We start from the raw sequence: 13,405 nt of genomic DNA on the forward strand, positions 1-13,405 counted from the left end.
TATATATATATATATATATATATATATGTATATGTATATATGTATATATATATGTATATGTATATATGTATATATATATGTATATATATGTATATATATATTATACTGTTTTATTAAACAATGTATATAAACAGAAAATTAGATAGGACTACGAACGCACCACACCTTACGTCATCAAGAATGGCTCGAAGCAGTACATCAAATTTTCTTGTAAAATAAAAGTCTAATCTGTGCAAACACAAATAAACACTAACGGTTAAAACATTATTCTACGTCTTACTCCAGTAAATTTCACAGTTTAGGTGAATTCAGTTTTACATATAGTTTTCTTGACTTAATGTATTAATTTACAAGTTATCTTTTTGCTCTTGTTTTGAAATCAAGCGGAAATGAGTCGTGTTGGAACATATGTTCGATACCGGCACGAGCCGGATGCAGACACGGATCTTCATCTTCAGTCTTGGAAAAGTTGAGGCTCCTAAAGGTAAAGAAGCCGTGGTTTCTGTCAGCTTGAAATATCTTAAATATCAGAAGAGCATCCGGTTTAGCATCACTTACCCGCTGTTTAGTTTACAATGCTGTAACTGAAGTTATATGTACTGGACTGCTAGCTTAGCTTAGCCTTTAAATACCCTATAAAACTTAAAGAGGGAAAAAGAAAAGATAATTTGGACAGCATGAACAACCTGTAGGGGAAATACCTAGGAGAGCATTTTTTTAAACTACAATTTGGCTTTATTAATATTTTGATTCGATGACTATTAATCGCCGGATTGTCCTTTTGCATGCTCAGTAATCCAGGTAGATAAATCCAACATGGTTGAGTCAGGTCCTCTGGACGGGCTCTGTTGAAACATTTCGTTTTTAATTCAAATGTCTTCTTCAGTCTGAGAGCTGCATCTGCAACAGCATCTTCTCATATTGTGGATCCATTGTGGATCAACCAGTCTTCTGGGGACAGGAGGAGGATCATCTGCATAACAAGTGATCGTTAGTGCCCTGATGGCTGCTTGCTATTCCCAGAGGGCTGAGTGATGCAGTTAGTCTTTTGCTTTGAGAACCTTCATAACAAGATGAACAGACACATATGATCATAATAGATTCATTGTTATAAAAACTAAACCAAATGATTTTGCTTAAACCTCTAAAAGGCATCTAAAAGATACAGATCCAAACCCAAAGCAGTTTACTTGTAATATTAAACTGTTTTGTCTTGTGTTGACCTGAAATGACCAGATAAATATGATTTTAACCTGTAAAATTCCACTGCAGTAAAACTCTGCACTGTTTTCTCAGCTGTGACCATAACATCAGCGTAGGTGAGTATGTCACAAAGCTGCAGTCTAGTTCTGTGACTGCCGGCACATTATAGCTCACAGTGACCACAGTGGGTCTGATCAGACCTAAAGCAATAAGAACAAACTTTAGACTAAAGAGAAACTGACCACACTGCATCCTGCAATCCACTCTCATCTTTAAGATCTTGACAAAATGAGCATTTTTACTGGGAAGGGTTCTGATAAATAAATTTTCATCTCGAGACCTCTAGGTAGCTGTTGTGTGGGGTCCTGTCAGTTTAACAGGAACTGTGGCTCAGACCAGATCCTGACTGAAGGTGTGCAGGTTAAAGAGATCCAAACTTCCTCTGATGGTAGTTTGACTCAAAACATTTTCACTTTTTATTTAGGACACATTTTAGCTCCAAGTATGAATGAGATCAAAAGGACATTTGTTTAGTCATCATGTAAAACTAGTTTTAATGATGTGAACTGATTTTACATGATAAGATTTAACGGGAAAAACGGCACAGTCTCATGTTTAAATAACAACCAAGTGTTTTAACCATATTCTGCTTTCACCTAAAGGAATCAGTAAATAAGTTTGCAGATAAATTAAAAAGTTTTTCTCTTTAATGTTAATTAAATGTTTAGGTTGCAAACAAATAATAACCCGGCAACATTTAAATCATTTATCATTTACAGTCTGTGCACAGTTTCACTCTATCTTGCAAATAAAACAAGTTTTTGCTTTTCATTGAAAGAATAACAACACTGACCTTTGCATAGACTGTTTATTAAACCTTTCTTATGTTTCTTTAGGCTTCTACCAACAGCTAACCACATCCTGAAAGACATGAGTGTTTGTTCTTTCTCTCCTAGTTGCAGGTTCTTTTGGTTGTAGAAGGAGAACTGGTGATGGGGTGTAGGGCGGCTGTCGGGGTCCTGCGGCCTGTCCAACTCATGCTGCTGCTCCTCGTCTTCATCATGCTGGCTGTGGTTTGTGCAGCGGGCTCGGACTACTACAATCTGTTGGGAGTCAGCAGGGAGGCAACGACCAGAGAGATACGACAGGCGTTTAAGAAGCTAGCGCTCACCATGCACCCTGACAAAAACCCTGTGAGTCTCTCTGAGAAAGAAGAAAATCAGAAAAAATGACAAAATTTTACCCTAAAAATATTTTTTACCATTTTAAAGGCTGTGACGAAGGCTTGATGTTTATCACTGATGTTGTAGGGTGACCCCTCAGCCCATGACAGGTTTCTGAAGGTGAACCGGGCTTATGAAGTTCTGAAAGATGAAGACCTGAGAAAGAAATACGATAAGTATGGAGAGAAGGGACTCGACGAGCAGCAGGGAGGACGTTACGAGAGCTGGAACTACTACAGATATGACTTTGGTAGGTTTAAACATAGACTGTACAACAGCAACACCTTAAAATGTCAAAACACACCAAATTCTTGTACTGTGAAGACAAAAACGTTGAGATTGATTCGATCTGTTTACAGGAATCTATGATGACGATTTGGAGATTATCACTCTGGACAGTGGCGACTTTGGTAAGATTAATAAAATAATAAAATAAATCTCAAAAAGCACAAGAAGGCAGGATTTAATACATGACAGTCTCCAACTTGTACATAACTTTTCTGGTTTCTGTTGTACTTTTATTTTTCTCTGTAATTTGCATTTTTTATATTCAAGCAGAACAGCCACAAAAAGTGTCTACATTTGCAGTGACAGGGAGGTAAAAACCTCCCTGTGGATGTGGAAACATTCAGAGAGTGAAACTTATTTGGTAAACAAATTGACGCGTGTGTGTGTGTGTGTGTGTGTGTTTGCAGAAGCAGCAGTAAACTCTGGAGAAATCTGGTTTGTCAACTTTTATTTCCCACGATGCTCGCATTGTCACCAGCTGGCTCCAACGGTAAGAAAACACTAAAAATACATGTATGTATGTATGTATGTTTTATTTATTCATTTCATTTCATCCAAACAACAAATATAATACAATTTAAAGAAAAGAAAAAAGATATACAATCACCGAAATAAAATGAAAGGCAGCAGAAGAAGAATGAATTCTTATAATATCTGCCCCTTGTCCCCAAAATATATTCCAAACAAAATTACTATACAAAAGCAAGATGAATTTATAAAAAAATAAAAAAGTAAAAAATAATTAAAAAAAACTTAGCTAAAATATAAGATCAACTGTAAACAATTTTTATGAACTCACATTATACTTAATATTTTTTTTTAAAACAAATTTTTATCATCCTCTTGAATATGTACATAGTTTTGTCATTTTTAATATCAACCTCCAGATCATTCCACAATCTAATACCCTGAGATATAGTGGATCGCATCTTCAGACTGGTGCTTCACAAACATCTCCATCCCCTTAAGATAATTACTTTCTCTTTTAACAAATTTCCCTTGAATGTTAGTAGGTAGTATGTTTTTGTTGGCCCCATACATAAACAGTAAGATATTGTAATCAACCAAGTCATAAAATTTTAATATCTTTAGCTGATGAAACAATATATTTGACGGATGGTTATAATCTTTTCTGGTAATAATTCTTATAGCTCTTTTCTGTAAAATAAAAATTGGATTTGTAATTGTTTTACATGCTTTACCCCAGACTTCAATACAGTAAATTAAATGTGGAACAATAATGACATTATACAATAGAGACATTGCTTTATCATTGAATAACTCTCTAACTTTGTACATTACTACAATCGATTTAGCTATTTTAGTTCTTAAATTTTTTACGTGAGATCTCCATGTTAGTTTTTCATCAATGATGACACCCAGAAATTTCACCTCATTGACTCTATTAATTTCAATTCCATCGACTCTAAATGGAGTATCAAGCACTTTCTTGTTATTACTAAAAATCATATAATTTGTTTTCTCAACATTTAAAGATAATTTGTTTAGTTTAAACCAATTTTGTATTTTCACAAATTCTGTTTGTGCCATCTTCAGCATTTGCACAACATTTTCACCCATATACATGTATGTATACATACAATATATATATGTATATGTAAATTTATATATGTATATATGTATATACAGGTCCTTCTAAAAAAATTAGCATATTGTGATAAAGGTCATTATTTTCCATAATGTAATGATAAAAATGAAACTTTCATATATTTCAGATTCATTGCACACCAACTGAAATATTTCAGGTCTTTAAATGTTTTAATACTGATGATTATGGCATACAGCTCATGAAAACCCAAAATGCCTGTCCCAAAAAATTAGCATATCATGAAAAGGTTCTCTAAACAAGCTATTAACCTAACCATCTGAATCAACGACGTAACTCTAAACACCTGCAAAAGATTCCTGAGGCTTTTAAAAACTCCCAGCCTTGTTCATTACTCAAAACCACAATCATGGGTAAGACTGCCGACCTGACTGCTGTCCAGAAGGCCATCATTGACACCCTCAAGCAAGAGGGTAAGACACAGAAAGAAATTGCTGAACGAATAGGCTGTTCCCAGAGTGCTGTATCAAGGCACCTCAGTGGGAAGTCTGTGGGAAGGGAAAAGTGTGGCAGAAAACGCTGCACAACGAGAAGAGGTGACCGGACCCTGAGGAGGATTGTGGAGAAGGGCCGATTCCAGACCTTGGGGGTCCTGCGGAAGCAGTGGACTGAGTCTGGAGTAGAAACATCCAGAGCCACCGTGCACAGGTGTGTGCAGGAAATGGGCTACAGGTGCCGCATTCCCCAGGTCAAGCCACTTTTGAACCAGAAACAGCGGCAGAAGCGCCTGACCTGGGCTACAGAGAAGCAGCACTGGACTGTTGCTCAGTGGTCCAAAGTACTTTTTTCGTCTGAAAGCAAATTTTGCATGTCATTCGGAAATCAAGGTGCCAGAGTCTGGAGGAAGACTGGGAAGAAGGAAATGCCAAAATGCCAGAAGTCCAGTGTGAAGCACCCACAGTCAGTGATGGTCTGGGGTGTCATGTCATCTGCTGGTGTTGGTCCACTGTGTTTTATCAAGGGCAGGGTCAATGCAGCAGCTATAAGGAGATTTTGGAGCACTTCATGCTTCCATCTGCTGAAAAGCTTTATGGAGATGAAGATTTCATTTTTCAGCACGACCTGGCACCTGCTCACAGTGCCAAAACCACTGGTAAATGGTTTACTGACCATGGTATTACTGTGCTCAATTGGCCTGCCAACTCTCCTGACCTGAACCCCATAGAGAACCTGTGGGATATTGTGAAGAGAAAGTTGAGAGACGCAAGACCCAACACTCTGGATGAGCTTAAGGCCGCTATCGAAGCATCCTGCGCCTCCATAACACCTCAGCAGTGCCACAGGCTGATTGCCTCCATGCCACGCCACATTGAAGCAGTCATTCATGCAAAAGGATTCCCGACCAAGTATTGAGTGCATAACTGAACATGATTATTTGAAGGTTGGTGTTTTTTGTATTAAAAACACTTGTCTTTCATTGGTGGGATGAAATATACTAATTTTTTGGGACAGGCATTTTGGGTTTTCATGAGCTGTATGCCATAATCATCAGTATTAAAACAATTAAAGACCTGAAATATTTCAGTTGGTGTGCAATGAATCTGAAATATATGAAAGTTTCATTTTTATCATTACATTATGGAAAATAATGACCTTTATCACAATATGCTAATTTTTTAGAAGGACCTGTATATACATATATACATATATATTTTATATATACGTGTGTATATATATATATATATATATTATACGTGTGTGTGTGTGTGTGTGTTTTATACTTATTTATTTTTCCTCTTGTATTTTCTACTTCCACTGTTTGACTTGTAATGAAAATGTTTCAGGGGTGCTTTTTAATGGAAAAGTATTTTTCTAACTTACATGTGATCCAGTGGAGAGAGTTTGCCAAAGACATGGACGGAGTGATCCGGATTGGAGCGGTGAACTGTGGAGACAACAACCACCTCTGCAGAAGGAGAGGCATCCACAGTTACCCTAGCCTGTATATTTACAGAGCAGGACAGGTCAGTTTTTTGCTCGGTGATCTTCAAAGCATACTGAACTGACTACACTAGTTTGATACTTTTGTTCGCACAATGAGGCACTTACTGAACTGAAGCGTGCTGTGATGATTGAAAGAAAACCAACAAACATCCAAGCATCAACTAGAATAAAAAAGTTATTAATACTAGAAAATGGCAATGCAGCTATTGTATATAAATTCCAAAATACCCAAAATCTATTTTTGGACAGTGCCTCACTGGGGTCACAGTTAATCACACACCTAAACTTATGTCCAACTTTCTGTGACCTGTTGAAACTCTGGATCATGTTTCTACTGTAAAATGTGTCTGAGCTCCAAACAGAGGTGGGTTTTCTCACTCATTTAGCCAAAATCACTCTGCAAATCCATCCATTTTGTTCATTTACTCTTGTAGTATAATGTACCTAAAGGTCTAGAACAATATTTCTGGTCAAGCTGAATGTTTTGATGCATTTTTTAGGTGTGTGTTTTCTTCAGAGCTGCAGGAGACGATTCTAATTTGAACTTGATCAAAGCAGAATACCAGTTAAATAGTAATGGGGTGTTTGAGTGCTTATACAGTGGACCCTTAAAGCTACTCATCACAAAGTATGAACTCAAACATAAAACAGGCCGTCCTGACCTGAACTATATCAAATGGTGAAGTTAGTTTTCCAGATCTACTGATATGCAGTTCTGAAATGCTAGTACAGACTCGATATAAAAAATAATCTGATAATCCACCAAAACCTTGTAGAGTACTTAGTCATGGGATTGACCCACATTAACCTTAATCTGTGTATGTAAACAAATATGGCCTGTAAGATTAATGACTGATCTATTTTCAGTCACTTTGGCTGCTCCTATAGGTAAACAAATGAGCATGATCACAAATTGTGCTTAATTTTTTCAATTTAAAGACAAAATAATTGATGTATGTATGACATATATGACACTGATATGAAACATTACTGTGCAGAGTTTGTTTGTATCTAATAATTTTTTTATCGGTCATCATGACATTGCACTGAGTACCTTTTGAATGAATGATTTTAACAAACAAGAAAAAGTCTGTTAGACTCCTGATAAAAAAGACTAAAATAACAGATGAAGGGTTATTATGAACAATTCAATTCAGTTTATTTATATACAAGTCGCAACAGAAGTTGTCTCAGGGCACTGAACAGAAACATTCACATACAAACAAAAGACAGTGAAGTTCTCTTTCTAAGGAGCAGCAGATTCATTGAATCTTCACTTCGTCACAGTCTCCCATCCTGAGCAAGCACACAGGAGATGGTGGAAAGGAAAAACTCCCTCATAACAGCAAGAAACCTCCAGCAGAACCAGGCTGAGGACAAGCAGCCATCTGCTTTGACCGGCTGGGTTTGAAAAGACAGGAAGGAGAAACAAACACAGAATGGCAGGTCCAGATATAGGAGCAGGTGTACCTGAAAGACAAAAACACATGTCAAGATTAGAAAAAATAATTCCAAATATAAAACAGGTTGAAGTAAAGAAAGCAGCAGAGTGATGAAATGTGGTCATTTTGTCCTACAGCAGTCTAAGCCTGTAGCAGCATAACAAGCCAACCCTAACTATAGGATTAATCAAAAAGGAAAGTCTTAAGCTCAGTCTTAAAACTGGACAATGAGTCAGCCTCTTGTACAGAAACTGGAAGTTGGTTCCACAAGAGAGGAGCCTGATAACTAGGGGTGCACCCGGTGGATTGCAGTTTTCTAGCCAATCACCAATTACCGATTTCTAAAAACCCTGACCTGCTGATTCCGATTTAGTTTTATAAACAACACTGTCAGGTGTTATAAGGTCATAATGCGCCTTCAATTTTCCAACATTATTTTATTGAAAAACAGACCCTTGAACAATATCCTAGAAACAATACAAACTTGTTTTAACTAGGGATGCACCGATCCACTTTTTAAAATTCCGATCCCGATACCTAGAACTGGGTATCGTCCGATACCGATCCAGTTCTGATATCATGATCATCATTGATTTTATATGAGGCTGTAATAATCTCCTCTCAAGTACAATTTGTACAAATATATGCATGCATGTCCAAAAAGGCAACATGAGGTAAGTTTTATTAATGTTGGATAAGTTTTAAAGTTAGAATTAAATTCTGCTAACACAAAACATGTTTCTTTTTATTCCTACCTTTAAAGTGGATATTAAAGTGATTAATTTAAGTGATTGTTTAAAGTTGTTTTATATTTTATAAGGGGCATATATAAGATTTTTTTCTTCTTTCTGCACTCTTTTCATTCAGGGTTTTCTTTTTGATGATTTTTTAAAAAATTTGTTTCATTTAAATGAATGAATAAATGAATTAAATAAAATGTTAAATGGCTTCAAACATCTGCTAAGTTCATGGCGTAAACCAACAGACATGTTCCTGTTCTTAGTATTTTACATCACTTTATAATGTAGCTGTTTATGTTTTTAATATATATAATTTTCAAATCATGTGTTTTTTATGATTGTCTACTGTTGTACTGATAAATATATCTATATATAAATATATACTGATAAATATCTCCTTGAGAGTAAACTATATCTTGGCTGCAAGTATCAAGCTGAGAAATCCTTCATTTTCTACAACTGATAGTGGTTGGTCATTAATTATGAAGTTTAGCAACTTCTCTGTAAACATTTGAGCTCTGTGGTTTCTGCGATGTCTTCTTCTTGTTCAATCTGAAGTAAGCAGCCTGATTTCGGTCAGCCGCTCTCAGTCTGTCCCTCCTCAGAGACGGGCAGATTGAGCGGGGCAGATTGGACGCGGCTGACCGGGGTTGAGTTGCCTCTTTCGGTTTGGCCAAAGAGCAGCGCCCCGCTGAAGCCACGGAGCTCAAATGTCCATCGTAAAACTAACTTTAACGTGGTTTAATGTGGCGCTATGGCTCTGCAGACATTGCACCATGCTGTCTTGTTTTGTGGTGTTTAGTGTAAAGTACTTCCACACAGCGGACATGTTTAGATGAAAAGTTTGTTAGCTGTTAGCCACAGTGCTGCTAACTCAGCCCTCACATTGTAGCTGGCTGCAAACTATGAACTGGATTTCCTGAATGTGAGGTGGGTCTTATTACTCTGGGCTCATGAGACACGCCGCTGTTCAGGAAATCTATTCCATAGTTTGAAGCCACCTTGGATCGGAAACATCGGCAGGTGGATCGGAAAATCCGATAAGTAAATTATGCTGTATCGGAGGCCGATACCGATACTGGATCGGATCTGCCCCATCCCTAGTTTTAACTGGACATGAGGTAGTGCTCTGAAATATAAATGGAGTTCAGACAATTGTTCTGATGCATGCTCAATAATCCAGGTAGAAAAATCCAAAAAAGTTAAATCAAATCCTCTGGACATTCAAAAAAACAAAACAAAGCAAAAGAACAAAAAAATGTAGAAGCGTTTCGTCTTTCATCCGAGAGACTTCCTCAGTCTGAGGTGCTGTTTTCAGCTCAGTCTCTTAAATAGCACCTTCTCAGAGTGGATCAACCAGTTTTGCTGCTGACAACCAAAACCAGCTGCTCACATGGTCAAGAAGGACCATCAGCCTAACAATGGGTCATTAGCACACTGATGGCTGTTTACTATTCACAGAGGGCTGAGTGATACTAGTGTAGTATGACATATGCTACATATATTCATACATTTTTCACGAGTTCTTCATCTTTCTGACTGTGTAAATGTCGTGCATTGAGTTTAACAAAAATGTAACGAGAGACGTTATTTATCTTTGACCCATCAAATGAATGCGGTCATTTATTTTCAGAATCAAAGTTTAACATCAAACATTTACATTAATTTGGCAAAATATGAAAACAATAACAGACAAGTTTCACAGATAGTGGACGTCAATCACACGGTGGTGATTGAGGACTTTGCTTCAGATATTTCTAAAATATCTGTACTGATTTTAGGAGAAAGGAGAGTTTAAGATGAAAATGGAGATTTATCTTACAGAGAGATGTGTGAGGGAATTAATCTGTTTGACCAGAAACGTGCACGCTCCTTCAGATCTCAGCTTGCGACGGTACGCTTGGTCGAAGTAGAAACTGTTACCTGGTTGATGATAGATCAGCGTCGGTATAGGATCCTTCCTTGACTCTTTCAGCGTCTCCGTTGAGAGCAGCTGAAATCCTTAGAGAGTCGTGCGAGGTTATCCAAACAGAAGTTATAATTCCCCAAAATCGTCTCTGCATCTGGATCCTTTAACTCTCTTCATGAGTTAAACTCTGGAACTCTCCTCCACCAACTGCAACCACTCTTTTCACTCTAGACTCCTTAGCTCCTAGAGCTCTGTTACACTCTTACACTTTAACTCCATCACTCTTCAGCACTCTGCAGAGAACCGGGAAGTTGCCACATTTTAAATGAGTTGACTTCCGGGTCAATTTAGAGCTTTCTGATTCGTGGATGGACCAGAATAGAGGTGTGGTTTGTGACGTAAGATGTTATCAAAGTCAAGGGCAGAGAATGAGATTGTTTAACAGACAGAAAAGATTATTGGAGAAAAACCAGACTTCGTGGAGTCAAACTCCTATTATCTTCTGAAAAAGTTTAAACATGACATTTCTTCTCAGTAAACATTTTAGTTGACCGAGACTCGACCTTTAACATACTTACAAAACTTGCTCATTGAAGACAGAAAAATCAAGAAATGCATATTAACCTGATTTCTTCTTTGAATGAGGAATAAAAATCATTACTTACTGTTTATGTAAAATAAAATGAGTAGTTCTCTTCAACCTGTAAACATTGAGTGAACTAACACAATTTGATTATCAAACATTTGTAAAATAGTAATGATCATAGAGAATTGTCTTTTCTACTTGATTACTTCAAGAAAGAAAGTCTCCAGATGGCTCAAACTGTATTTCTGGATGCAGATCAATGAAATAACAGTCTCTGTCCATCTGGTCAGTTTTGACATGGGCCTAGGTTCACTACACTAGCAATAACAGCAGAGTAAGAGGGGGACAGTTGAACCTGGAGGCTCCACCCCTGTTTAATGATGGACGATTTCTTTTCACAAAGATGGCCTCCTTTACTCCTCTCTCAAACCATCGTTCCTCTCTATCCAGGATGTGAACATCTTCATCCCTGAAAGAGTGACCACTGGCCTGGAGATGAGTGTAGACCGCAGAGTCCTGGCCTGATGATGTTGATCTTCTGTTCTGGGCCATCCTTTTGGCCTGTTGGATATTTCTTATCTAGACTGGTCCTATGGTTTTGATCTGCTCAGAGATGGGATTATAATGAAATTATGACCCGGTTCTGACTGGGTTAAACTGGGCCAGCAGCTCTAAGAGAGTCTCCCTGGGATTTCAATATCAGTCGAGGAATAGAGTTTAATCTGCTTGCCACATCACGTAGAAAGGCTTTTGAAGCACCGTCTCATATTTCCTAACACATCAGAACCACATAAGATCCATTGAGATCACACTTAGTCACGCCCCCTCATACACTAATAGGTTGAGCTCCCCTTCTGCGAAGGAGGAGTCTAGGACCCTATATAGGAGTAGAGACACGGGACATTGGGGCTCTTCTTCCGGGTCTGTGAACACGTCACAGACCAGAGAGACCAGCGCTGTAAATTGTAACCTTTTCCTGCCTTGATTTTTATACAATGGTAAAACTTAATTGACATTTCCTTGATTTATTGATGAGAGTTGCCACTTCAGAGGGAGATTCGAGCCAGGGGGAAAGACGTGGGCTGCAGGGGGTTTCCCGGTCCGGTGGCCCGCAGCCAGCTCCCATCTTTAACAGGCCAATGGCTGTTTACTTTCCCCGATGTAAGACTGATCACAGCCCTCCTGACACCAAACAGCATACACAATATTACTCTGTTTGTGCTGGGGTACTGGATCTTTGGGATGAACCAGTCTTTGCCGTAATGTATTTTGGGGTTTAAAAGCCACTGGGAAGTTATGTTTAGAAAATAAACGTCTCAGTTTCTCTGATACTCCCTCAACATACGGAATGACCACTGGTCTGGGTTCCTCCTTTTCACCTGATGGCTGACTGGAGTCCTGTTTGGGTTTCTTCTCTGCTTTCATGAAGGCCCAGTTAGGATATCCACATTGCTCTAAAGCCTGCCTTGTGTGGGATTTCTCCTTCTGCCTGGCTCCTGAGTTAGTGGGGACGCTGTCTGCTCTGTGGTACAGAGTCCTGATGACTCCTAACTTGTGCTCCAAAGGGTGATGGGAGTCAAACTGCAAATACTGGTCTGATACTGGTACTTGGAGCACAAGTTAGGAGTCATCAGGACTCTGTATCACAGAGCAGACAGCATCCCCACTAGCTCGGGAGCCAGGCAGAAGGAGAAATCCTACACAAAACAGGCTCTAGAGCAATGTGGATATCCTAACTGGGCCTTCCTGAAAGCAGAGAAGAAACCCAAACAGGACTCCAGTCAGCCATCAGGTGAAAAGGAGGAACCCAGACCCAGACCAGTGGTCATTCCGTATGTTGAGGGGGTATCAGAGAAACTGAGACGTTTATTTTCTAAACATAACGTCCCAGTGGCGTTTAAACCCCAAAATACATTACGGCAAAGACTGGTTCATCCCCAAGATCCAGTCCCCCGGCACAAACAGAGTAATGTTGTGTATGCTGTTCAGTGTCAGGAGGGCTGTGATCAGTCTTACATCGGGGAAACTAAACAGCCACTGGCCAAAAGGATGGCCCAGCACAGAAGATCAACATCATCAGGCCAGGACTCTGCGGTCTACACTCATCTCCAGGCCAGCGGTCACTCTTTCAGGGATGAAGATGTTCACATCCTGGACAGAGAGGAACGATGGTTTGAGAGAGGAGTAAAGGAGGCCATCTTTGTGAAAAGAAATCGTCCATCATTAAACAGGGGTGGAGGCCTCCGGGTTCAATTGTCCCCCTCTTACAATGCTGTGATTGCTAGTATCACTCAGCCCTCTGTGAATAGTAAACAGCCATCAGTGTGCTAATGATCCATTGTTAGGCTGATGGTCCTTCTTGAGCATGTGATCAGCTGGTTTTGGTTGTCAGCAGCAAACTGGTTGATCCACTCTGAGAAGGTGCTATTTAAGAGACTGAGCT

The 13,405-nt window shown here is 38.8% G+C and overlaps 1 protein-coding gene across 1 annotated transcript in view; it reads left to right on the forward strand.

The window, feature by feature from the left end:
• The first annotated feature begins 420 nt into the window (after positions 1-420).
• The window catches only part of dnajc10 (DnaJ (Hsp40) homolog, subfamily C, member 10), a 41,464-nt gene continuing 28,479 nt past the window's right edge, over positions 421-13,405 (forward strand). Inside the window, exons 1-6 of the mRNA XM_037686623.1 lie at positions 421-484; positions 2,160-2,396; positions 2,514-2,676; positions 2,786-2,836; positions 3,122-3,204; positions 6,174-6,305. Coding sequence (XP_037542551.1) covers positions 2,196-2,396; positions 2,514-2,676; positions 2,786-2,836; positions 3,122-3,204; positions 6,174-6,305 — 630 coding nt within the window. The 5' untranslated portion in view covers positions 421-484; positions 2,160-2,195. The remainder of the gene's footprint in view (positions 485-2,159; positions 2,397-2,513; positions 2,677-2,785; positions 2,837-3,121; positions 3,205-6,173; positions 6,306-13,405) is intronic.

The sequence above is a fragment of the Nematolebias whitei genome, chromosome 13, assembly GCF_014905685.2.
Source record: "Nematolebias whitei isolate Nwh7 chromosome 13, NemWhi1, whole genome shotgun sequence".
NCBI lineage: Eukaryota > Metazoa > Chordata > Actinopteri > Cyprinodontiformes > Rivulidae > Nematolebias > Nematolebias whitei.